General features: G+C 43.6%; 1 protein-coding gene across 1 annotated transcript in view; it reads left to right on the top strand.

Annotated features, from left to right (window-relative positions):
- The window catches only part of LOC131369868 (uncharacterized), a 123,069-nt gene that overhangs the window by 37,253 nt on the left and 61,969 nt on the right, over nucleotides 1-23,847 (top strand). The window contains 14 exon segments of the mRNA XM_058416762.1: nucleotides 2,411-2,738; nucleotides 2,955-3,272; nucleotides 4,102-4,431; nucleotides 4,647-4,962; nucleotides 6,899-7,221; nucleotides 7,458-7,775; nucleotides 8,223-8,531; nucleotides 12,247-12,642; nucleotides 12,804-13,106; nucleotides 13,343-13,732; nucleotides 13,894-14,196; nucleotides 18,180-18,191; nucleotides 19,479-19,787; nucleotides 23,429-23,743. Coding sequence (XP_058272745.1) covers nucleotides 2,411-2,738; nucleotides 2,955-3,272; nucleotides 4,102-4,431; nucleotides 4,647-4,962; nucleotides 6,899-7,221; nucleotides 7,458-7,775; nucleotides 8,223-8,531; nucleotides 12,247-12,642; nucleotides 12,804-13,106; nucleotides 13,343-13,732; nucleotides 13,894-14,196; nucleotides 18,180-18,191; nucleotides 19,479-19,787; nucleotides 23,429-23,743 — 4,270 coding nt within the window.

Genomic DNA, 23,847 nt, shown 5'->3' with positions numbered 1-23,847 from the left:
ATTCCAGATCTTTCAAAATTGCCTTGTAGCCTTTGCCTCCACTATGGGCATTGACCAGACATGTACGAAGATCATGACTGAGTTCTTTCTTCTTTGCCATGGTGACAGTGACTGAGAATAATGAAAGCTTTGCCCCATTAATTATACTTTACAGAGCAGGTGCTACCATTTAACATTATTAGGCCTAAATTGATTACACCTAAATTGATTAAATTGATTATAGTCACTGGAGTGTGAAACCACGTGCACTTTCACAAAATAAAGATTTTTTTCTGAGATTGGGAATAGGGTATGATTAATTTTGAACAGGCTCAAAAGAGAATCTCTGGCCATATCTATTGGTATACAAATGAAGTTTAGCTAACACATATGTGGGGTTGTGCATAACTAATGTATATTGAATACAATGGAAGTTTCGCTAAAGTAGTTTTTATAAATGAAAAAAAAAAAAACTATTGATTTGTCCAAGCGGTATGAATAATTTTAAGCAGAACTGTACATAACCTTGTGTAGTTCCCTTTCTTGGGAATTCAATGCTGCGTCATGACTGATGCTATGGGAATATCAATACCCACGCTGCAACACACCGGTCAATGTCTGTCCCCGGGGCCGTGAGAGAGCACGAGCAAACAAGGAATAGGATATCAATCAGCTCTGAAGGACCTGGGACCCTGGAGTGGGGTCCTGGTCCAGGTTACAGAACCTGATAAAGGTGTGCAGAGAGGACCAGCCTGCCACAGCACAAATTTCCTGGAGGGGAACACACCTAGCCAAGGCACTGGACGAGGTGATATCCCTAGTAAAGTGAGCTCTGACGCCTAGAGGCTAAGCAATACCGTGCAAAGGCTCAAAGGGGGCCTCCAGCAGCCCCTCCAGGACCACAGAGAGGTCCCAGGAGGGGAGGCACGGTCTGCAGGAAGGCCTCAGCCACCTGGCATCATGCAGAAAATGCAGTGTGGACTTAAACTGAACTTATCTTTGTCCTTAATCCCTTTTAAATTAAGCCACAGGCGCCTCTCCGAGGCAATTAACACAACCATAGAACAGCCTATGGCCATTGCTTTGTGGCATGGAGCGTGAGGTCTATGGCTCAACGCAGCTCAGAGACTGCCTCAGGGCAAAGTCCCTCGCTACAGTCAAGCTCTCTCAGCAGGTCAGCCTGGTAGGCCTGCAAAACCACCATGTTGTGCAGGGATGCACCAGCTTGGCCTGCTGCCATGTAGGCCTTCCCCACAAGGGCTGAGGTGACTCTACATGGTTTAGAAGGGAGCACCGGCCTTCTCCATGCCGGCAATGTAGGGGAGAGATAGCTCGCAAGCGCCTCTTCAACCCTGGACATGTCTGCATAACTATAATTTTCAAGCCCTATAATGGCTGAATAATCAGAGGAGGCCGGGGAAAAAAAGTCATGCCGAAGAAGGATTCTTCCAGGACCTCGATAACTCAGCATGGAGGTCCTGGAAAAACGGAAGCTGTCTGAGTGGGAGGGGCACAAGGCAGGAAGCGGTCAGACAGCACTAACTTCCTCTTCAGGCCAATTTAAATTTAATTTGCTGACAGCTCGCTTTAAAACATCAGTTAGCTCCTCGAATGCCATTGACTGCAGTGGCAGATCGATGGAGGAATTTCCCTCCTCGCTCTCGTTGAGCTTCTCAGAGCCCTACGCAGACAAAGAAATATCCACATCTGGGTCCGGAAAAATCACAGCGTGAGCTCCCAAAACTGAAGCGGGAATATTAGAGTCAGGGGAGAGGACAGGAGAATGGGAAGGACCCATCTCTTGTTCCGCTTCCGCCAACTCAACCTGCGAACCCAATGATCTAAGCCGCCGGGCCGCCATACCGGACGTGGGACCCGAGCCACGAGGCGCAGAAGCCTGGCCGGAAAATACAGCCAAGCAGGATCGGGGCTTATGGAGAGGAAACCTCCTGCAATGCATGCAGCCAGCTCCCTCGAGAGCCGACCGGGCATGCTCTTCTCCCAAACAAACAACACAAAGAGCATGTGTGTCATCCTCCGTGATAAAACGGGGGCACGGATGCACACACATTTAACACCATAAATCTCTTGTCTTGTTTCTGTCTAGACAGACAGGACAAACAATCGACACACATACATGGAGCGCTTCCTGAAGACCAAAAATGCTAGAGTGGACTTGCTGGCCAAATAACAGGCAAAAAGGTCATGAACCAAAAAGCGCAGTCCGTGTGGCAAACAAATCTGACAAACACAATCTAAAGAACACGAGAACAAAAACCATGAGAACAAAACACAATGGCAAACACAATGGAAAACAAAGAATGGTTGAGAAATGATTAGAAATAATCGTTTAAAGTATTGATAAATAATAAGATTCACTATAATTAATTAACATGAACATGGTTTTTGATGTTTTGTCCTAGATGGCGCTAACGTACGACTCATTGGTGGCACCGACTCCTGCTCTGGTAGAGTGGAGATCCTGCATGATGGTCAGTGGGGAACAGTGTGTGATAATGACTGGGACCTGAATGATGCAGAGGTGGTGTGTAGACAGCTTGGATGTGGTAAAGCAGTCACCGCTCATCAAAATGCCCACTTTGGTCAGGGAAGTGGCCCAATATTGCTGAATAATATTCAGTGTTCTGGAAGTGAATGCAACATCACACAGTGCTCTCATAGAGGATTTGGATCACACAACTGCAGCCATGGTGAAGATGCTGGTGTTACTTGCTCAGGTACAGAAAAGCAGAGAATCAGCTCCAATCCACACTACAATATACTAAAGCTAAAATAGAGCCCTGACTCTTTCTTACACTTGCCAGCCACTGTAGATAATATATAAGAAATAAAACACCAGGGGGGTTTATTTTTAATAATTTTTGAGAAATCATTAACAACTAACAGAAATGGAATAATGAGAGATTCATTATCATAAATTAATATAACATGAATTTTGATGTTTGTCTTGTAAGGTAACATACGACTTATTGGTGGCACCGACTCCTGCTCTGGTAGAGTGGAGATCCTGCATGATGGTCAGTGGGGAACAGTGTGTGATAATGACTGGAACCTGAATGATGCAGACGTGGTGTGTAGACAGCTTGGATGTGGTAAAGCTGTCACCGCTCATCAAAGTGCCCACTTTGGTCAGGGAAGTGGCCCAATATTGCTGAATAATATTCAGTGTTCTGGAAGTGAAAGCAACATCACACAGTGCTCTCATAGTGGATTTGGATCACACAACTGCAGCCATGGAGACGATGCTGGTGTTACTTGCTCAGGTACATGTTGTAAGATTATTTTCACTCTCAAATTATGTTAATATGTAATTTTATGTTATAAATAATTGTTATTTTTTATTAATTAAATTAAACAACACATAGTACATTTTATATATTACAGTTACATTTAATATGGCAGAATATGCATGAACTTTATTCATGTTTTTTATGTCAGACGAATACAAACTGGGATGCATGTCCCCTCTAATAGGACAGGACAATTTTGGAGAAAAATGCTGAATATTTTGTCTAAAAAACAGATCTGCAGTGAAACGAAACTTCTCACTGTCACGAGGCCTGAACACCAGAGGGAGCCGTCGCCCGAATATTAACTTTTTCTGCTCACTTCCGGTTCTATGACCTATATAAACCGCACGCTACCTTAGTTTCATTGCGAAGCATTGTTTCCTTTGTGTTACCTGCCAAGCCTTGATTTATCGATAGTCTCGTTTCCTCGTGTATGACCTTGCTCGTTTTCCTTCTGACTTCGTTTTTTGGACTAGCGTTTTGGTTTTGACTTTCTCTTCATTGCTTTCTGGTTTTCGACTCTATCTTTTCCGTGACCTCGACCAAGATCTTAGCCTTTGGCCCTTTACCTCATCCGCGTATGGATTCTAATACTCCTACGTCTGACGGGACATTACACTCACACAATACAAATAATTAGCATGTAGTTTAAGATTAATAACCCAATTCAAATGATGAAAATTTTCTATTTTAATATTTTTTATGTAAAAGACATTTTTTGAGATATTATTAACTACTAACAGAAATAGAATCCTAAGAAATTCATTATCATAAATTAATATGATGTGCATTTTGCTGTTTCTCTTGTAAGGTAACATGCGACTCATTGGTGGCAACAACAACTGCTCTGGTAGAGTGGAGATCCTGCATGATGGTCAGTGGGGAACAGTGTGTGATGATATCTGGGACCTGAATGATGCAGAGGTGGTGTGTAGACAGCTTGGATGTGGTAAAGCGGTCACCGCTCATCAAAATGCCCACTTTGGTCAGGGAAGTGGTCCAATATGGCTGGATAATGTTCAGTGTTCTGGAAGTGAAAGCAACATCACACAGTGCTCTCATAGAGGATTTGGATCACACAACTGCAACCATGGTGAAGATGCTGGTGTTACTTGCTCAGGTACAGAAAAGCAGAGAATCAGCTCCAATCCACACTACAATATACTAAAGCTAAAATAGAGCCCTGACTCTTTCTTACACTTGCCAGCCACTGTAGATAATATATAAGAAATAAAACACCAGGGGGTTTATTGTTAATAGTTTTTGAGAAATCATTAACAACTAACAGAAATGGAATAATGAGAGATTCATTATCATAAATTAATATAACATGAATTTTTCTGTTTGTCTTGTAAGGTAACATACAACTCATTGGTGGCACCGACTCCTGCTCTGGTACAGTGGAGATCCTGCACAGTGGTCAGTGGGGAACAGTGTGTGATGATGACTGGAACCTGAATGATGCAGATGTGGTGTGTAGACAGCTTGGATGTGGTAAAGCTGTCACTGCTCATCAAAATGCCCACTTTGGTCAGGGAAGTGGCCCAATATGGCTGAATAATGTTCAGTGTTCTGGAAGTGAACGCTCCATCACACAGTGCTCTCATAGAGGATTTGGATCACACAACTGCAACCATGGTGAAGATGCTGGTGTTACTTGCTCAGGTACAGAAAAGCAGAGAATCAGAATGTACTAACATAGAGCCCTGACTCTCTTATACTCGCCAGCCACTGTAGATAATATATAAGAAAAAAAACACCAGGCTTTCTGATGTGCTAAGATTATTTTCACAGTCAATTTGGAAAAATGTCATTTTTTATTAATTAAATTAAACAACACATAATTAATTTTATATTTTTATAGTTACATTTAATTTGGCAGAATATGCATGAAGTTTATTTATGTTATTTACATCAGCTGAATACAAAATGGGGGCCGTGTCCCCTCTAATAGGACAGGAAGGTTTTGAAGAAAAATGCCGAAAATTTTGGTTAAAAAAAAAACAGGCCTACAATGAAATGAAACTTCTTACACCATATAAATAATATTGATGGTATTTATAACTGGAGTTGGTGGGTTAAAAAAAAACTAACAAATTGGATTTAAAATGTTTAACATGCAGTTTAAGATTAATTACCCAATTCAGGTGATGCAAATTTTCTATTTTATTATTATTCATTTAAAAGACATTTTATGAGAAATTATTAACAACTAACAGAAGTAGAATCATCAGAGAAGTGGCCCAAAATGGCTGAATAATGTTCAGTGTTCTGGAAGTGAAAGCAGCATCACACAGTGCTCTCATAGTGGATTTAGATCACATGACTGCAGCCATGGTGAAGATGCTGGTGTTACTTGCTCAGGTACAGAAAAGCAAAGAATCAGCTCCAGTCCACACTACAATATACTAAAGCTAAAATAGAGTCCTGACTCTTTCTTATACTCACCAGTCACTGTAGATAATATATATGAAATTAACAACCTAATGGTCTAAAATTAAATCATTATTTTCACTGTCAAACTGGAAAAATGTAATTTTTTTTACTAATTAAAAAACAGCACATTTTACATTTTATCTATTTATAGTCACATTTAATATGTCAGAATTTGCATGAAGTTTATTCCTGTTATTTATGTCAGTTACAAATACAAACTGGGGGCCGTGTCCCCTCTAATAAGACAGGAAGGTTTTGGAGAAAAATGCAGAAAAATTTGTATAAAAAAAAAAAAAAAAGACAGGCATACAGTGAAATGAAACTTCTAACATGATACAAATAATATTGATGGTTGAAAAATCAAAGATGGCTGTTCCATAAACCCACGAATATCCAATGAAATTGTCTATATGTATATAAAATATTCGGTTATGCTGCTTATAATATTGTTTATAATGTGGCTTCAGAAGAGGCAGAAGCAGAATCCATTTGCATTGTTTTTATTAAATAGAAAACCAAAACAGTCCAAAACAGTGAGCAAGAATCAGAGTGCAAAAAGCCAGAAAGCACAGTCCATGTGGCAAACAATCTGACAAACACAATTACACAATTTAAAGGGGGAAGTGCGGGTGGTGCCATTTCAGTGTTGCATAGACTAGTCATTTGCACTAATTCATATTCTAGTCAGCATTGTGGGGATGTCCACTAGTCAGGCTGTAGGGAAAACAGCAGAGTTGTACTGATGTTTGTTACTTTTTTATTTCCAATTAGATTTATTTGCATTTCATCTGCATTTTAAGCAATTTAATTTAACTTATTTGTGTATTTTTACTTTTTTCTTTTTATCTCTCTCCCTTTACATACCTTATCTTTCTTCTCTCCCTGTATTTGGAGTGACAATAACAGTCCTTAGAAATTAACTTTTTATAATACATTGCTAACAAAGTTTTTATCAGCCTTTAAAGAAAGGAGTGGGGGGTTTCTTTAAAAGAGTAATGAATTGGATTGAAAAGTTATTAATATTCAGCTAAATACTGAATATTTGAACTAGTACAAATAATGTTCACTATTCATTATGTAAAATGTATTTAATGTTCTTTGACTAATTATTAAAAATAATTAAAAAAAATATTCACTATGATTAATTAACATGAACATAAATTCTGATGTTTTGTCCTAGATGGCGCTAACATACGATTCATTGGTGGCACCGACTCCTGCTCTGGTAGAGTGGAGATCCTGCACAGTGGTCAGTGGGGAACAGTGTGTGATGATGACTGGGACCTGAATGATGCAGAGGTGGTGTGTAGACAGATTGGATGTGGTAAAGCGGTCACCGCTCATCAAAATGCTCACTTTGGTCAGGGAAGTGGCCCAATATGGCTGGATGATGTTCCGTGTTCTGGAAGTGAACGCAGCATCACACAGTGCTCTCATAGAGGATTTGGATCACACAACTGCAACCATGGTGAAGATGCTGGTGTTACTTGCTCAGGTACAGAAAAGCAGAGAATCAGCTCCAATCCACACTACAATATACTAAAGCTAAAATAGAGCCCTGACTCTTTCTTACACTTGCCAGCCACTGTAGATAATATATAAGAAATAAAACACCAGGGGGTTTATTGTTAATAATTTTTGAGAAATCATTAACAACTAACAGAAATGGAATAATGAGAGATTCATTATCATAAATTAATATAACATGAATTTTGATGTTTGTCTTGTAAGGTAACATACAACTCATTAATGGCACCGACTCCTGCTCTGGTAGAGTGGAGATCCTGCATGATGGTCAGTGGGGAACAGTGTGTGATAATGACTGGGACCTGAATGATGCAGAGGTGGTGTGTAGACAGCTTGGATGTGGTAAAGCTGTCACCGCTCATCAAAGTGCCCACTTTGGTCAGGGAAGTGGCCCAATATTGCTGAATAATATTCAGTGTTCTGGAAGTGAAAGCAGCATCACACAGTGCTCTCATAGTGGATTTGGATCACACGGCTGCAGCCATGGTGAAGATGCTGGTGTTACTTGCTCAGGTACATGTTGTAAGATTTATTTTCACTCTCAAATTATGTTAATATGTAATTTTATGTTATAAATACATATGTTATGTTTTATTAATTAAATTAAACAACACATAGTACATTTTATATATTACAGTTACATTTAATATGGCAGAATATGCATGAACTTTATTCATGTTTTTTATGTCAGACGAATACAAACTGGGATGCATGTCCCCTCTAATTGGACAGGACAATTTTGGAGAAAAATGCTGAATATTTTGTCTAAAAAACTTCTCACACAATACAAATAATTAGCATGTAGTTTAAGATTAATAACCCAATTCAAATGATGAAAATTTTCTATTTTAATATTTTTTATGTTAAAGACATTTTCTGAGATATTATTAACTACTAACAGAAATAGAATCCTAAGAAATTCATTATCATAAATTAATATGATGTGCATTTTGCTGTTTCTCTTGTAAGGTAACATGCGACTCATTGGTGGCAACAACAACTGCTCTGGTAGAGTGGAGATCCTGCACAGTGGTCAGTGGGGAACAGTGTGTGATAATGACTGGGACCTGAATGATGCAGAGGTGGTGTGTAGACAGCTTGGATGTGGTAAAGCTGTCACCGCTCATCAAAATGCCCACTTTGGTCAGGGAAGTGGCCCAATAATGCTGAATAATGTTCAGTGTTCTGGAAGTGAAAGCAACATCACACAGTGCTCTCATAGAGAATTTGGATCACACGACTGCAGCCATGGTGAAGATGCTGGTGTTACTTGCTCAGGTACAGAAAAGCAGAGAATCAGCTCCAGTCCACACCACAATATACTAAAGCTAAAATAGAGCTCTGACTCTTTCTTGTACCTGCCAGCCACACAGCAGGGCGTCTGCTTTTTATAGGATTATTTTTACTGTCACTTTGCAAATATTTAAGATTTGTATTAATTAAAAACAACACATTGGGTTAAAAATAACAACTCTAGTAAGAAATTAGATTTAAAATGTTTTAGCATGCAGTTTAAGATTAATTACCCAATACTAATGAAGGAAATTTTCTATTTTAATATTCTTTATGTAAAACACATTTTTTATTTCAATGTGTATCCCACCGAAGTTTTGAACGTGTGCAACTACTAATTCGAAAAGTTCAAGAACTACACCAGGCTATATAGGTAAACCGTTTCCCTGAGAAGTGAACGAGTCGCTGCGTCATGACTGACGCTATGGGAACACTTTGTCGAGGAAGTTGTGTCTGAAGCTCTGTGTGCACACACGCCAATTTATTGGCTCGGATAGGACACAAGATGGAGGAATACATGTCAGCAAGTCCATAAGGGCATCTACGTCACATCACTCCAGCTTCTATTTGTTTGAAGGAAGTGCGAGTGGACACCCGGGGTGTGGCCAGCGACACAGTGTCTCGTTCCCTTCTCAAGAAACATACAGTTTTGCTCAAAATTATTCATACCCTTGGTATTTTCATAGTGTTTTTAAGTTGTCTTCTGTGATGAAGAATGAGTTTTATAATACTTTCATATATTTAATATGTGACAAACAACTGAAGAAATAACATGTGATATTTCAAGAAACCTGACATTTCATTGTTTTTTATGGACAAATATTCAAAAATCACCATGTTCAAAATGATTCCTACCTTTTATATTACAATGTTTCAATAATCAATAGAAAAGCTTCTTTTCTTAATGACAGGCTGTAAACGCTTCTTGTAGGTCTCCACAAAATTTCTACAGATCTGCTGCGGCAGGTTTCCTCACTCTTCCTTCGCTAAAGCCTCCAGTTGGTGGTTGATTTGGAAGGCTTCCTAGCCCTGAGCCAGATCTTTAACACTCTCCACAAATTCTCAGTTGGGTTCAGGTCAGGGCTGATTCGCTGAAAGGTGGATCTTGATACCATCTCCCCTGCTTGGTTGAGAGTGTCTAATAGAGCTTTGGTGGTGATATGGGGGTTGGTTGCATCTTGGCAGATCTTTCTATCGACTCTAGAGGATACTTTGCGCTTCCTGCCACGCCTATCCAGGTTTTTGACAGCATTGAACATCTTGAATTTCTTGATGATACTCTGTACGGTTGATACAGGGAATTCCAGATCTTTCAAAATTGCCTTGTTGCCTTTGCCTCCACTATGGGCATTGACCAGACATGTACGAAGATCATGACTGAGTTCTTTCTTCTTTGCCATGGTGACAGTGACTGAGAATAATGAAAGCTTTGCCCCATTAATTATACTTTACAGAGCAGGTGCTACCATTTAACATTATTAGGCCTAAATTGATTACACCTAAATTGATTAAATTGATTATAGTCACTGGAGTGTGAAACCACGTGCACTTTCACAAAATAAAGATTTTTTTCTGAGATTGGGAATAGGGTATGATTAATTTTGAACAGGCTCAAAAGAGAATCTCTGGCCATATCTATTGGTATACAAATGAAGTTTAGCTAACACATATGTGGGGTTGTGCATAACTAATGTATATTGAATACAATGGAAGTTTCGCTAAAATAGTTTTTATAAATGAAAAAAAAAAACTATTGATTTGTCCAAGCGGTATGAATAATTTTAAGCAGAACTGTACATAACCTTGTGTAGTTCCCTTTCTTGGGAATTCAATGCTGCGTCATGACTGATGCTATGGGAATATCAATACCCACGCTGCAACACACCGGTCAGTGTCTGTCCCCGGGGCCGTGAGAGAGCACGAGCAAACAAGGAATAGGATATCAATCAGCTCTGAAGGACCTGGGACCCTGGAGTGGGGTCCTGGTCCAGGTTACAGAACCTGATAAAGGTGTGCAGAGAGCACCAGCCTGCCACAGCACACATTTCCTGGAGGGGAACACACCTAGCCAAAGCACTGGACGAGGCGATATCCCTAGTAAAGTGAGCTCTGACGCCTAGAGGCTAAGCAATACCGTGCAAAGGCTCAAAGGGGGCCTCCAGCAGCCCCTCCAGGACCACAGAGAGGTCCCAGGAGGGGAGGCACGGTCTGCAGGAAGGCCTCAGCCACCTGGCATCGTGCAGAAAATGCAGTGTGGACTTAAACTGAACTTATCTTTGTCCTTAATCCCTTTTAAATTAAGCCACAGGCGCCTCTCCGAGGCAATTAACACAACCATAGAACAGCCTATGGCCATTGCTTTGTGGCATGGAGCGTGAGGTCTATGGCTCAATGCAGCTCAGAGACTGCCTCAGGGCAAAGTCCCTCGCTACAGTCAAGCTCTCTCAGCAGGTCAGCCTGGTAGGCCTGCAAAACCACCATGTTGTGCAGGGATGCACCAGCTTGGCCTGCTGCCATGTAGGCCTTCCCCACAAGGGCTGAGGTGGCTCTACATGGTTTAGAAGGGAGCACCGGCCTCCTCCATGCCGGCAATGTAGGGGAGAGATAGCTCGCAAGCGCCTCTTCAACCCTGGACATGTCTGCATAACTATAATTTTCAAGCCCTATAATGGCTGAATAATCAGAGGAGGCCGGGGAAAAAAAGTCATGCCGAAGAAGGATTCTTCCAGGACCTCGATAACTCAGCATGGAGGTCCTGGAAAAACGGAAGCTGTCTGAGTGGGAGGGGCACAAGGCAGGAAGCGGTCAGACAGCACTAACTTCCTCTTCAGGCCAATTTAAATTTAATTTGCTGACAGCTCGCGTTAAAACATCAGTTAGCTCCTCGAATGCCATTGACTGCAGTGGCAGATCGATGGAGGAATTTCCCTCCTCGCTCTCGTTGAGCTTCTCAGAGCCCTATGCAGACAAAGAAATATCCACATCTGGGTCCGGAAAAATCACAGCGTGAGCTCCCAAAACTGAAGCGGGAATATTGGAGTCAGGGGAGAGGACAGGAGAATGGGAAGGACCCATCTCTTGTTCCGCTTCCGCCAACTCAACCTGCGAACCCAATGATCTAAGCCGCCGGGCCGCCATACCGGACGTGGGACCCGAGCCACGAGGCGCAGAAGCCTGGCCGGAAAATACAGCCAAGCAGGATCGGGGCTTATGGAGAGGAAACCTCCTGCAATGCATGCAGCCAGCTCCCTCGAGAGCCGACCGGGCATGCTCTTCTCCCAAACAAACAACACAAAGAGCATGTGTGTCATCCTCCGTGATAAAACGGGGGCACGGATGCACACACATTTAACACCATAAATCTCTTGTCTTGTTTCTGTCTAGACAGACAGGACAAACAATCGACACACATACATGGAGCGCTTCCTGAAGACCAAAAATGCTAGAGTGGACTTGCTGGCCAAATAACAGGCAAAAAGGTCATGAACCAAAAAGCGCAGTCCGTGTGGCAAACAAATCTGACAAACACAATCTAAAGAACACGAGAACAAAAACCATGAGAACAAAACACAATGGCAAACACAATGGAAAACAAAGAATGGTTGAGAAATGATTAGAAATAATCATTTAAAGTATTGATAAATAATAAGATTCACTATAATTAATTAACATGAACATGGTTTTTGATGTTTTGTCCTAGATGGCGCTAACATACGACTCATTGGTGGCACCGACTCCTGCTCTGGTAGAGTGGAGATCCTGCATGATGGTCAGTGGGGAACAGTGTGTGATAATGACTGGGACCTGAATGATGCAGAGGTGGTGTGTAGACAGCTTGGATGTGGTAAAGCAGTCACCGCTCATCAAAATGCCCACTTTGGTCAGGGAAGTGGCCCAATATTGCTGAATAATATTCAGTGTTCTGGAAGTGAAAGCAACATCACACAGTGCTCTCATAGAGGATTTGGATCACACAACTGCAACCATGGTGAAGATGCTGGTGTTACTTGCTCAGGTACAGAAAAGCAGAGAATCAGCTCCAATCCACACTACAATATACTAAAGCTAAAATAGAGCCCTGACTCTTTCTTACACTTGCCAGCCACTGTAGATAATATATAAGAAATAAAACACCAGGGGATTTATTGTTAATAATTTTTGAGAAATCATTAACAACTAACAGAAATGGAATAATGAGAGATTCATTATCATAAATTAATATAACATGAATTTTGATGTTTGTCTTGTAAGGTAACATACGACTTATTGGTGGCACCGACTCCTGCTCTGGTAGAGTGGAGATCCTGCATGATGGTCAGTGGGGAACAGTGTGTGATAATGACTGGGACCTGAATGATGCAGAGGTGGTGTGTAGACAGCTTGGATGTGGTAAAGCAGTCACCGCTCATCAAAATGCCCACTTTGGTCAGGGAAGTGGCCCAATATTGCTGAATAATATTCAGTGTTCTGGAAGTGAAAGCAACATCACACAGTGCTCTCATAGAGGATTTGGATCACACAACTGCAACCATGGTGAAGATGCTGGTGTTACTTGCTCAGGTACAGAAAAGCAGAGAATCAGCTCCAATCCACACTACAATATACTAAAGCTAAAATAGAGCCCTGACTCTTTCTTACACTTGCCAGCCACTGTAGATAATATATAAGAAATAAAACACCAGGGGATTTATTGTTAATAATTTTTGAGAAATCATTAACAACTAACAGAAATGGAATAATGAGAGATTCATTATCATAAATTAATATAACATGAATTTTGATGTTTGTCTTGTAAGGTAACATACGACTTATTGGTGGCACCGACTCCTGCTCTGGTAGAGTGGAGATCCTGCATGATGGTCAGTGGGGAACAGTGTGTGATAATGACTGGGACCTGAATGATGCAGAGGTGGTGTGTAGACAGCTTGGATGTGGTAAAGCAGTCACCGCTCATCAAAATGCCCACTTTGGTCAGGGAAGTGGCCCAATATTGCTGAATAATATTCAGTGTTCTGGAAGTGAAAGCAACATCACACAGTGCTCTCATAGAGGATTTGGATCACACAACTGCAACCATGGTGAAGATGCTGGTGTTACTTGCTCAGGTACAGAAAAGCAGAGAATCAGCTCCAATCCACACTACAATATACTAAAGCTAAAATAGAGCCCTGACTCTTTCTTACACTTGCCAGCCACTGTAGATAATATATAAGAAATAAAACACCAGGGAGTTTATTGTTAATAATTTTTGAGAAATCATTAACAACTAACAGAAATTGAATAATGAGAGATTCATTATCATAAATTAATATGACATGAATTTTGATGTTTGTCTTGTAAGGTAACATACGACTTATTGGTGGCACCGACTCCTGCTCTGGTAGAGTGGAGATCCTGCATGATGGTCAGTGGGGAACAGTGTGTGATAATGACTGGAACCTGAATGTTGCAGAGGTGGTGTGTAGACAGCTTGGATGTGGTAAAGCTGTCACCGCTCATCAAAGTGCCCACTTTGGTCAGGGAAGTGGCCCAATATTGCTGAATAATATTCAGTGTTCTGGAAGTGAAAGCAACATCACACAGTGCTCTCATAGTGGATTTGGATCACACAACTGCAGCCATGGTGACGATGCTGGTGTTACTTGCTCAGGTACATGTTGTAAGATTATTTTCACTCTCAAATTATGTTAATATGTAATTTTATGTTATAAATAATTGTTATTTTTTATTAATTAAATTAAACAACACATAGTACATTTTATATATTACAGTTACATTTAATATGGCAGAATATGCATGAACTTTATTCATGTTTTTTATGTCAGACGAATACAAACTGGGATGCATGTCCCCTCTAATAGGACAGGACAATTTTGGAGAAAAATGCTGAATATTTTGTCTAAAAAACAGATCTGCAGTGAAACGAAACTTCTCACTGTCACGAGGCCTGAACACCAGAGGGAGCCGTCGCCCGAATATTAACTTTTTCTGCTCACTTCCGGTTCTATGACCTATATAAACCGCACGCTACCTTAGTTTCATTGCGAAGCATTGTTTCCTTTGTGTTACCTGCCAAGCCTTGATTTATCGATAGTCTCGTTTCCTCGTGTATGACCTTGCTCGTTTTTCTTCTGACTTCGTTTTTTGAACTAGCGTTTTGGTTTTGACTTTCTCTTCATTGCTTTCTGGTTTTCGACTCTATCTTTTCCGTGACCTCGACCAAGATCTTAGCCTTTGGCCCTTTACCTCATCCGCGTATGGATTCTAATACTCCTACGTCTGACGGGACGTTACAGAATGCTTCGCCAGAGATGAGTCCAGCAGATATGCAAGCGGCACTGTGGCGGCAGCGCGTCCTTATTCAAGCTTACCAGGGGGAGGTCGACGCGCTGAAGGCAGCTAACCAACAGCTCCAGCAGCAGCCACTGGATCAGGCAGCAGCCGCCGCGCCAGCGCATGACGCCCGCCGCGAACTTCCTCATTTTGCCCTTCCTGAGAAGTTTGACGGATCCACCGATCGTTGCCAAGGTTTTCTTCGTCAGTGTGATAACTATTTCGCTCACCAACCTGAGGCTTACCGTGACGAAAGAACCAGGTGCGCGTTCATATTATCCTTACTAACCGGTAGAGCGCTAGATTGGGCAGCAGCAGTTTGGGATTCTGACCCCCAAGTTAAATCATCCGCGGATTATTTCGCTAATTTAATTAAGGAAGTGTTCGAATACCCGGCGGGCGGCAAGGATGTTTCCGTTCAGCTGCTGGAATTACGCCAGGGGAGGGACGCCGCCACGGATTATGCTATAAAATTCCGCACGTTGGCAGCGCAGTCGGGATGGAATGCTACTGCACTCATGGCGGTCTTCCGCGAGGGGCTCAACCCGGAGTTACAAGCAGAGATGGCATGCCGTGAAACGAACGTCACGTTGTCCCAATATATTTCCACTGCCATCCGTCTGGATAACCTGCGTTGCCAGCACCGCCCTACAGCCGCCACCTCACGCCCCCTGCCGCGTTATAAAATGGAGGAGCGACCGCACACAGAGGATTATTCTGAACCCATGCAGCTGGGAAGGGCACGAGTCACAGCAGAGGAACGTGAACGGCGTACTAAACTCAACCTCTGCTTCTACTGTGGAAAACCCAGTCATAGAGTGCTCCGATGTCCTGAAAAATCATCTACGCCACAGGTAGAAAACATAGTTCACTTATCCAAAGTTTCTCTTCTGGCATATCTTCTCCTTGCTCATTCTCAGTTTTTCGTCACAGCACTAATTGACTCGGGTTCAGCGGTCAACCTCATGGACGAGATGCTGGTGCGCAATCTACACATCCCCACAGTCCCATGCATTCCCCCGCTCAGAGTGACTGCCATCGATGATCAGCCCATCGGAGGGGGCCTCATTTCTCGGCAAACCCAACCTATCGACCTCCAACTTGGATTATTCCATCATGAACGTTTATCGTTCTTTGTCATCTCCTCCCCGTCCAACCCCATAGTGCTGGGCCTTCCATGGCTACAGCTTCACGACCCAGACATCTCCTGGAAGGATGGTGACCTCCGACAGTGGGCCCCTTTCTGCATAAAGAACTGTTTTTTGAACCACACTCCACGTCCATGCCTCGCTACTTCCATTGAAAGCCCAGCTTCGTCCAGTCCCACTTTGCTCCCTCCTGAATACTACGAACTATGTGAAGTGTTTAGTAAGGAAAAAGCAACCAGGCTCCCACCACACAGACCATGGGACTGCACCATTGAACTCCTCCCCAATGCCATCCCTCCTAAGAACCGAGTTTACCCTCTCTCCATCCCAGAAAAGAAAGCTATGGAGGACTACATCGAAGAAGCCCTTGCAGCGGGTTATATACGGCCCTCTACATCTCTGGCGGCGGCGGGTTTCTTCTTTGTGGAAAAGAAGGATGGAGGGCTCCGCCCATGCATTGACTATCGCGGTTTGAACGCTATCACCGTGCCCTACCCTTATCCTCTCCCCTTAGTTCCAACCGCCCTTGAACAGCTACAAGGGGCCAAGGTGTTCACCAAACTCGACCTACGCAGTGCCTACAAACTGATCAGGATAAGAGAAGGAGACGAATGGAAGACTGCTTTCCACACCACTAATGGACACTACGAGTACCTAGTCATGCCTTACGGGCTCACTAACGCCCCGGCGGTGTTTCAATCCATGATAAATGAGATATTCAGGGACATTCTCCACAGCCACGTAATAGCCTACATTGACGACATTTTGATCTACTCATCAGACTTGAAACAACATGTTTCCCACGTTCGAGCAGTCCTCCACCGCCTGGCAACCCATAACCTCTTCGTGAAGTTGGAAAAGTGTGAGTTCCACCGTTCCTCCATCACGTTTCTCGGTTACGTGATTTCTCAAACGGGGGTGGAGATGGACCAGTCAAATGTGTCCGCGATCATGTCCTGGCCTGAGCCCACCAATGTTAAAGGCCTCCAACGATTCCTGGGGTTTGCTAACTTTTATCGCCGTTTCATCCGGAACTATAGCACCATAGCCAGTCCCCTGACCTCGTTATTAAAGGGGAAACCACAGAAACTAAAATGGACTGATCAAGCCCGAACAGCCTTCGATAAGCTTAAGCACAGCTTCTCCTCCGCCCCTATACTCCGACACCCACGACCTGACTTACCTTTTACAGTAGAAGTGGACGCCTCGAACAGCGGGGTGGCAGCAGTACTTTCTCAACGCCAGCCGGAGTCCGGCAAACTACATCCCTGTGCCTTCTACTCTCGGAAACTAACACCGGCGGAATTGAATTACGACGTGGGCAATAAGGAACTTCTAGCTATGAAGGTTGCCCTCGAGGAATGGAGACATTGGTTGGAGGGGGCAGCTCACCCGTTCCTCATACTCACAGATCACCGTAACCTGGCGTACCTCCGAGAAGCTAAGCGCCTCAATCCACGCCAAGCCAGGTGGGCCTTATTTTTCTCACGGTTCAAGTTCACGGTCACCTATCGTCCCGGCACAAAGAACGGGAAAGCAGACGCCCTCTCTAGAATCCATGAGGTCAGCGAATCACCCTCACACCCGAGTAATATACTCCCACCATCCGTTTTAGTAGGCCCCATTCGTTGGGATTTCATAGGAGAAATTGAAAGGGCTTACACCTCCGAGGCTCCTCCTCCAAATTGTCCACCCTCCAAACATTATGTTCCCACCACGTACCGTCTAAGACTGATCAGGTGCACGCACGAATGCCCCAGCTCCGGCCACCCTGGCATCCATCGTACGGCCCAATTGCCGCGTCACACCTTTTGGTGGCCTTCTCTTCTCCAGGATGTAGAAAGGTTTGTACGCTCATGCTCCATTCCCGAACCGATCGCCATCTGCCTGAGGGCCTGTTGGAGCCCCTACCCGTCCCACGCCGTCCCTGGTCTCACATTTCTATTGACTTTCTCACTGACCTCCCCGACTCGCAGGGCTTCACAACCATCATGGTTATCATTGACCGGTTTTCCAAGGCATGCAAATTAGTTCCCATAAAGGGATTACCTACTTCCATGGAGACCGCCGTAGCCATTTTCCACAACGTCTTCCGGAATTTTGGGCTCCCCGAGGACATTGTATCGGATCGGGGGCCACAGTTTACCTCCAGGGTCTGGCAGGAGTTCTGCAAGCAACTGAGAATCAAAGTCACACTGAGCTCAGGATACCACCCCCAATCTAACGGGCAAGCCGAACGTCTGAACCAAGAACTAGGAAGGTTTTTGAGGGCTTACTGCAGTAAGGAACAGCATCGATGGAGTGAATTCCTCCCATGGGCCGAATACGCTCAGAACTCCCTCACCCATTCCTCTACGGGGCTGACACCCTTCCAATGTGTTTTTGGCTATCAACCCCCCCTGTTCCCGTGGTCCGGGGAGCCCTCAGACGTCCCCGCGGTGGACGAATGGTCCAGGCGAAGCCAGGAGATCTGGGAACGAGCCCATGTTCGCCTTCAACGGGCTTCATCCACCTGGTTAATCCCGTCTCGTTTCACCTAGAGCTGCCTGCCTCCTACCGCCTCGCACGCACCTTTCATGTATCGCTGCTCAAGCCCTATCACGAGCCACAGACCGCGGACCCCTCTGCCCATGAGCCACCCCCTCCCCTGGACATTGACGGTTCCCTCGCCTATCGGGTTCACACCATCCTTAACTCGCGTCATCAGGGCCGCCGCCTCCAATACTTGGTGGACTGGGAGGGATATGGCCCGGAGGAGCGATGCTGGGTCAATGCAAACGATATCCTGGACCCCGCTCTCATAGATGAATTCCACCTGAACTTTCCCCACAGACCCGCCCCTCGCCCGTGGGGACGCCCTCGACGCCGAACACCTGGAGGTGTTCTTAGACGGGGGGGTTCTGTCACGAGGCCTGAACACCAGAGGGAGCCGTCGCCCAAATATTAACTGTTTCTGCTCACTTCCGGTTCTATGACCTATATAAACCGCACGCTACCTTAGTTTCATTGCGAAGCATTGTTTCCTTTGTGTTACCTGCCAAGCCTTGATTTATCGATAGTCTCGTTTCCTCGTGTATGACCTTGCTCGTTTTTCTTCTGACTTCGTTTTTTGGACTAGCGTTTTGGTTTTGACTTTCTCTTCATTGCTTTCTGGTTTTCGACTCTATCTTTTCCGTGACCTCGACCAAGATCTTAGCCTTTGGCCCTTTACCTCATCCGCGTATGGATGCTAATACTCCTACGTCTGACGGGACGTTACACTCACACAATACAAATAATTAGCATGTAGTTTAAGATTAATTACCCAATTCAAATGATGAAAATTTTCTATTTTAATATTTTTTATGTAAAAGACATTTTGAGATATTATTAACTACTAACAGAAATAGAATCCTAAGAAATTCATTATCATAAATTAATATGATGTGCATTTTGCTGTTTCTCTTGTAAGGTAACATGCGACTCATTGGTGGCAACAACAACTGCTCTGGTAGAGTGGAGATCCTGCATGATGGTCAGTGGGGAACAGTGTGTGATAATGACTGGGACCTGAATGATGCAGAGGTGGTGTGTAGACAGCTTGGATGTGGTAAAGCGGTCACCGCTCATCAAAATGCCCACTTTGGTCAGGGAAGTGGCCCAATATGGCTGGATAATGTTCAGTGTTCTGGAAGTGAAAGCAACATCACACAGTGCTCTCATAGAGATTTTGGATCACACGAGTGCAGCCATGGTGAAGATGCTGGTGTTACTTGCTCAGGTACAGAAAAGCAGAGAATCAGCTCCAGTCCACACTACAATATACTAAAGCTAAAATAGAGCTCTGACTCTTTCTTGTACCTGCCAGCCACACAGCAGGGCGTCTGCTTTTTATAGGATTATTTTTACTGTCACTTTGCAAATATTTAAGATTTGTATTAATTAAAAACAACACATTGGGTTAAAAATAACAACTCTAGTAAGAAATTAGATTTAAAATGTTTTAGCATGCAGTTTAAGATTAATTACCCAATTCAAATGATGAAAATTTTCTATTTTAATATTTTTTATGTTAAACACATTTTTTATTTCAATGTGTATCCCACCGAAGTTTTGAACGTGTGCAACTACTAATTCGAAAAGTTCAAGAACTACACCAGGCTACATATGTAACCCGGTTCCCTGAGAAGTGAACGAGTCGCTGCGTCATGACTGACGCTATGGGAACACTTTGTCGAGGAAGTTGTGTCTGAAGCTCTGTGTGCACACATGCCAATTTATTGGCTCAGATAGGACACAAGATGGAGGAATACATGTCAGCAAGTCCATAAGGGCATCTAGGTCACATCACTCCAGCTTCTATTTGTTTGAAGGAAGTGCGAGTGGACACCCGGGGTGTGGCCAGCGACACAGTGTCTCGTTCCCTTCTCAGGAAACATACAGTTTTGCTCAAAATTATTCATACCCTTGGTATTTTCATAGTGATTTAAGTTGTCTTCTGTGATGAAGAATGAGTTTTATAATACTTTCATATATTTAATATGTGACAAACAACTGAAGAAATAACAACATGTGATATTTCAAGAAACCTGACATTTCATTGTTTTTTATGGACAAATATTCAAAAATCACCATGTTCAAAATGATTCCTACCTTTTATATTACAATGTTTCAATAATCAATAGAAAAGCTTCTTTTCTTAATGACAGGCTGTAAACGCTTCTTGTAGGTCTCCACAAAATTTCTACAGATCTGCTGCGGCAGGTTTCCTCACTCTTCCTTCGCTAAAGCCTCCAGTTGGTGGTTGATTTGGAAGGCTTCCTAGCCCTGAGCCAGATCTTTAACTCTCTCCACAAATTCTCAGTTGGGTTCAGGTCAGGGCTGATTCGCTGAAAGGTGGATCTTGATACCATCTCCCCTGCTTGGTTGAGAGTGTCTAATAGAGCTTTGGTGGTGATATGGGGGTTGGTTGCATCTTGGCAGATCTTTCTATCGACTCTAGAGGATACTTTGCACTTCCTGCCACGCCTATCCAGGTTTTTGACAGCGTTGAACATCTTGAATTTCTTGATGATACTCTGTACGGTTGATACAGGGAATTCCAGATCTTTCAAAATTGCCTTGTAGCCTTTGCCTCCACTATGGGCATTGACCAGACATGTACGAAGATCATGACTGAGTTCTTTCTTCTTTGCCATGGTGACAGTGACTGAGAATAATGAAAGCTTTGCCCCATTAATTATACTTTACAGAGCAGGTGCTACCATTTAACATTATTAGGCCTAAATTGATTACACCTAAATTGATTAAATTGATTATAGTCACTGGAGTGTGAAACCACGTGCACTTTCACAAAATAAAGATTTTTTTCTGAGATTGGGAATAGGGTATGATTAATTTTGAACAGGCTCAAAAGAGAATCTCTGGCCATATCTATTGGTATACAAATGAAGTTTAGCTAACACATATGTGGGGTTGTGCATAACTAATGTATATTGAATACAATGGAAGTTTCGCTAAAGTAGTTTTTATAAATGAAAAAAAAAAACTATTGATTTGTCCAAGTGGTATGAATAATTTTAAGCACAACTGTACATAACCTTGTGTAGTTCCCTTTCTTGGGAATTCAATGCTGCGTCATGACTGATGCTATGGGAATATCAATACCCACGCTGCAACACACCGGTCAATGTCTGTCCCCGGGGCCGTGAGAGAGCACGAGCAAACAAGGAATAGGATATCAATCAGCTCTGAAGGACCTGGGACCCTGGAGTGGGGTCCTGGTCCAGGTTACAGAACCTGATAAAGGTGTGCAGAGAGGACCAGCCTGCCACAGCACAAATTTCCTGGAGGGGAACACACCTAGCCAAGGCACTGGACGAGGTGATATCCCTAGTAAAGTGAGCTCTGACGCCTAGAGGCTAAGCAATACCGTGCAAAGGCTCAAAGGGGGCCTCCAGCAGCCCCTCCAGGACCACAGAGAGGTCCCAGGAGGGGAGGCACGGTCTGCAGGAAGGCCTCAGCCACCTGGCATCATGCAGAAAATGCAGTGTGGACTTAAACTGAACTTATCTTTGTCCTTAATCCCTTTTAAATTAAGCCACAGGCGCCTCTCCGAGGCAATTAACACAACCATAGAACAGCCTATGGCCATTGCTTTGTGGCATGGAGCGTGAGGTCTATGGCTCAACGCAGCTCAGAGACTGCCTCAGGGCAAAGTCCCTCGCTACAGTCAAGCTCTCTCAGCAGGTCAGCCTGGTAGGCCTGCAAAACCACCATGTTGTGCAGGGATGCACCAGCTTGGCCTGCTGCCATGTAGGCCTTCCCCACAAGGGCTGAGGTGGCTCTACATGGTTTAGAAGGGAGCACCGGCCTTCTCCATGCCGGCAATGTAGGGGAGAGATAGCTCGCAAGCGCCTCTTCAACCCTGGACATGTCTGCATAACTATAATTTTCAAGCCCTATAATGGCTGAATAATCAGAGGAGGCCGGGGAAAAAAAGTCATGCCGAAGAAGGATTCTTCCGGTCAGACAGCACTAACTTCCTCTTCAGGCCAATTTAAATTTAATTTGCTGACAGCTCGCTTTAAAACATCAGTTAGCTCCTCGAATGCCATTGACTGCAGTGGCAGATCGATGGAGGAATTTCCCTCCTCGCTCTCGTTGAGCTTCTCAGAGCCCTACGCAGACAAAGAAATATCCACATCTGGGTCCGGAAAAATCACAGCGTGAGCTCCCAAAACTGAAGCGGGAATATTGGAGTCAGGGGAGAGGACAGGAGAATGGGAAGGACCCATCTCTTGTTCCGCTTCCGCCAACTCAACCTGCGAACCCAATGATCTAAGCCGCCGGGCCGCCATACCGGACGTGGGACCCGAGCCACGAGGCGCAGAAGCCTGGCCGGAAAATACAGCCAAGCAGGATCGGGGCTTATGGAGAGGAAACCTCCTGCAATGCATGCAGCCAGCTCCCTCGAGAGCCGACCGGGCATGCTCTTCTCCCAAACAAACAACACAAAGAGCATGTGTGTCATCCTCCGTGATAAAACGGGGGCACGGATGCACACACATTTAACACCATAAATCTCTTGTCTTGTTTCTGTCTAGACAGACAGGACAAACAATCGACACACATACATGGAGCGCTTCCTGAAGACCAAAAATGCTAGAGTGGACTTGCTGGCCAAATAACAGGCAAAAAGGTCATGAACCAAAAAGCGCAGTCCGTGTGGCAAACAAATCTGACAAACACAATCTAAAGAACACGAGAACAAAAACCATGAGAACAAAACACAATGGCAAACACAATGGAAAACAAAGAATGGTTGAGAAATGATTAGAAATAATCGTTTAAAGTATTGATAAATAATAAGATTCACTATAATTAATTAACATGAACATGGTTTTTGATGTTTTGTCCTAGATGGCGCTAACATACGACTCATTGGTGGCACCGACTCCTGCTCTGGTAGAGTGGAGATCCTGCATGATGGTCAGTGGGGAACAGTGTGTGATAATGACTGGGACCTGAATGATGCAGAGGTGGTGTGTAGACAGCTTGGATGTGGTAAAGCAGTCACCGCTCATCAAAATGCCCACTTTGGTCAGGGAAGTGGCCCAATATTGCTGAATAATATTCAGTGTTCTGGAAGTGAATGCAACATCACACAGTGCTCTCATAGAGGATTTGGATCACACAACTGCAGCCATGGTGAAGATGCTGGTGTTACTTGCTCAGGTACAGAAAAGCAGAGAATCAGCTCCAATCCACACTACAATATACTAAAGCTAAAATAGAGCCCTGACTCTTTCTTACACTTGCCAGCCACTGTAGATAATATA

This window comes from Hemibagrus wyckioides, linkage group LG02 (genome assembly GCF_019097595.1).
Source record: "Hemibagrus wyckioides isolate EC202008001 linkage group LG02, SWU_Hwy_1.0, whole genome shotgun sequence".
Taxonomy (NCBI): domain Eukaryota; kingdom Metazoa; phylum Chordata; class Actinopteri; order Siluriformes; family Bagridae; genus Hemibagrus; species Hemibagrus wyckioides.
Note: the sequence above shows the minus strand (reverse complement) of the source record. Positions and strands in the feature narration are given on the sequence as shown.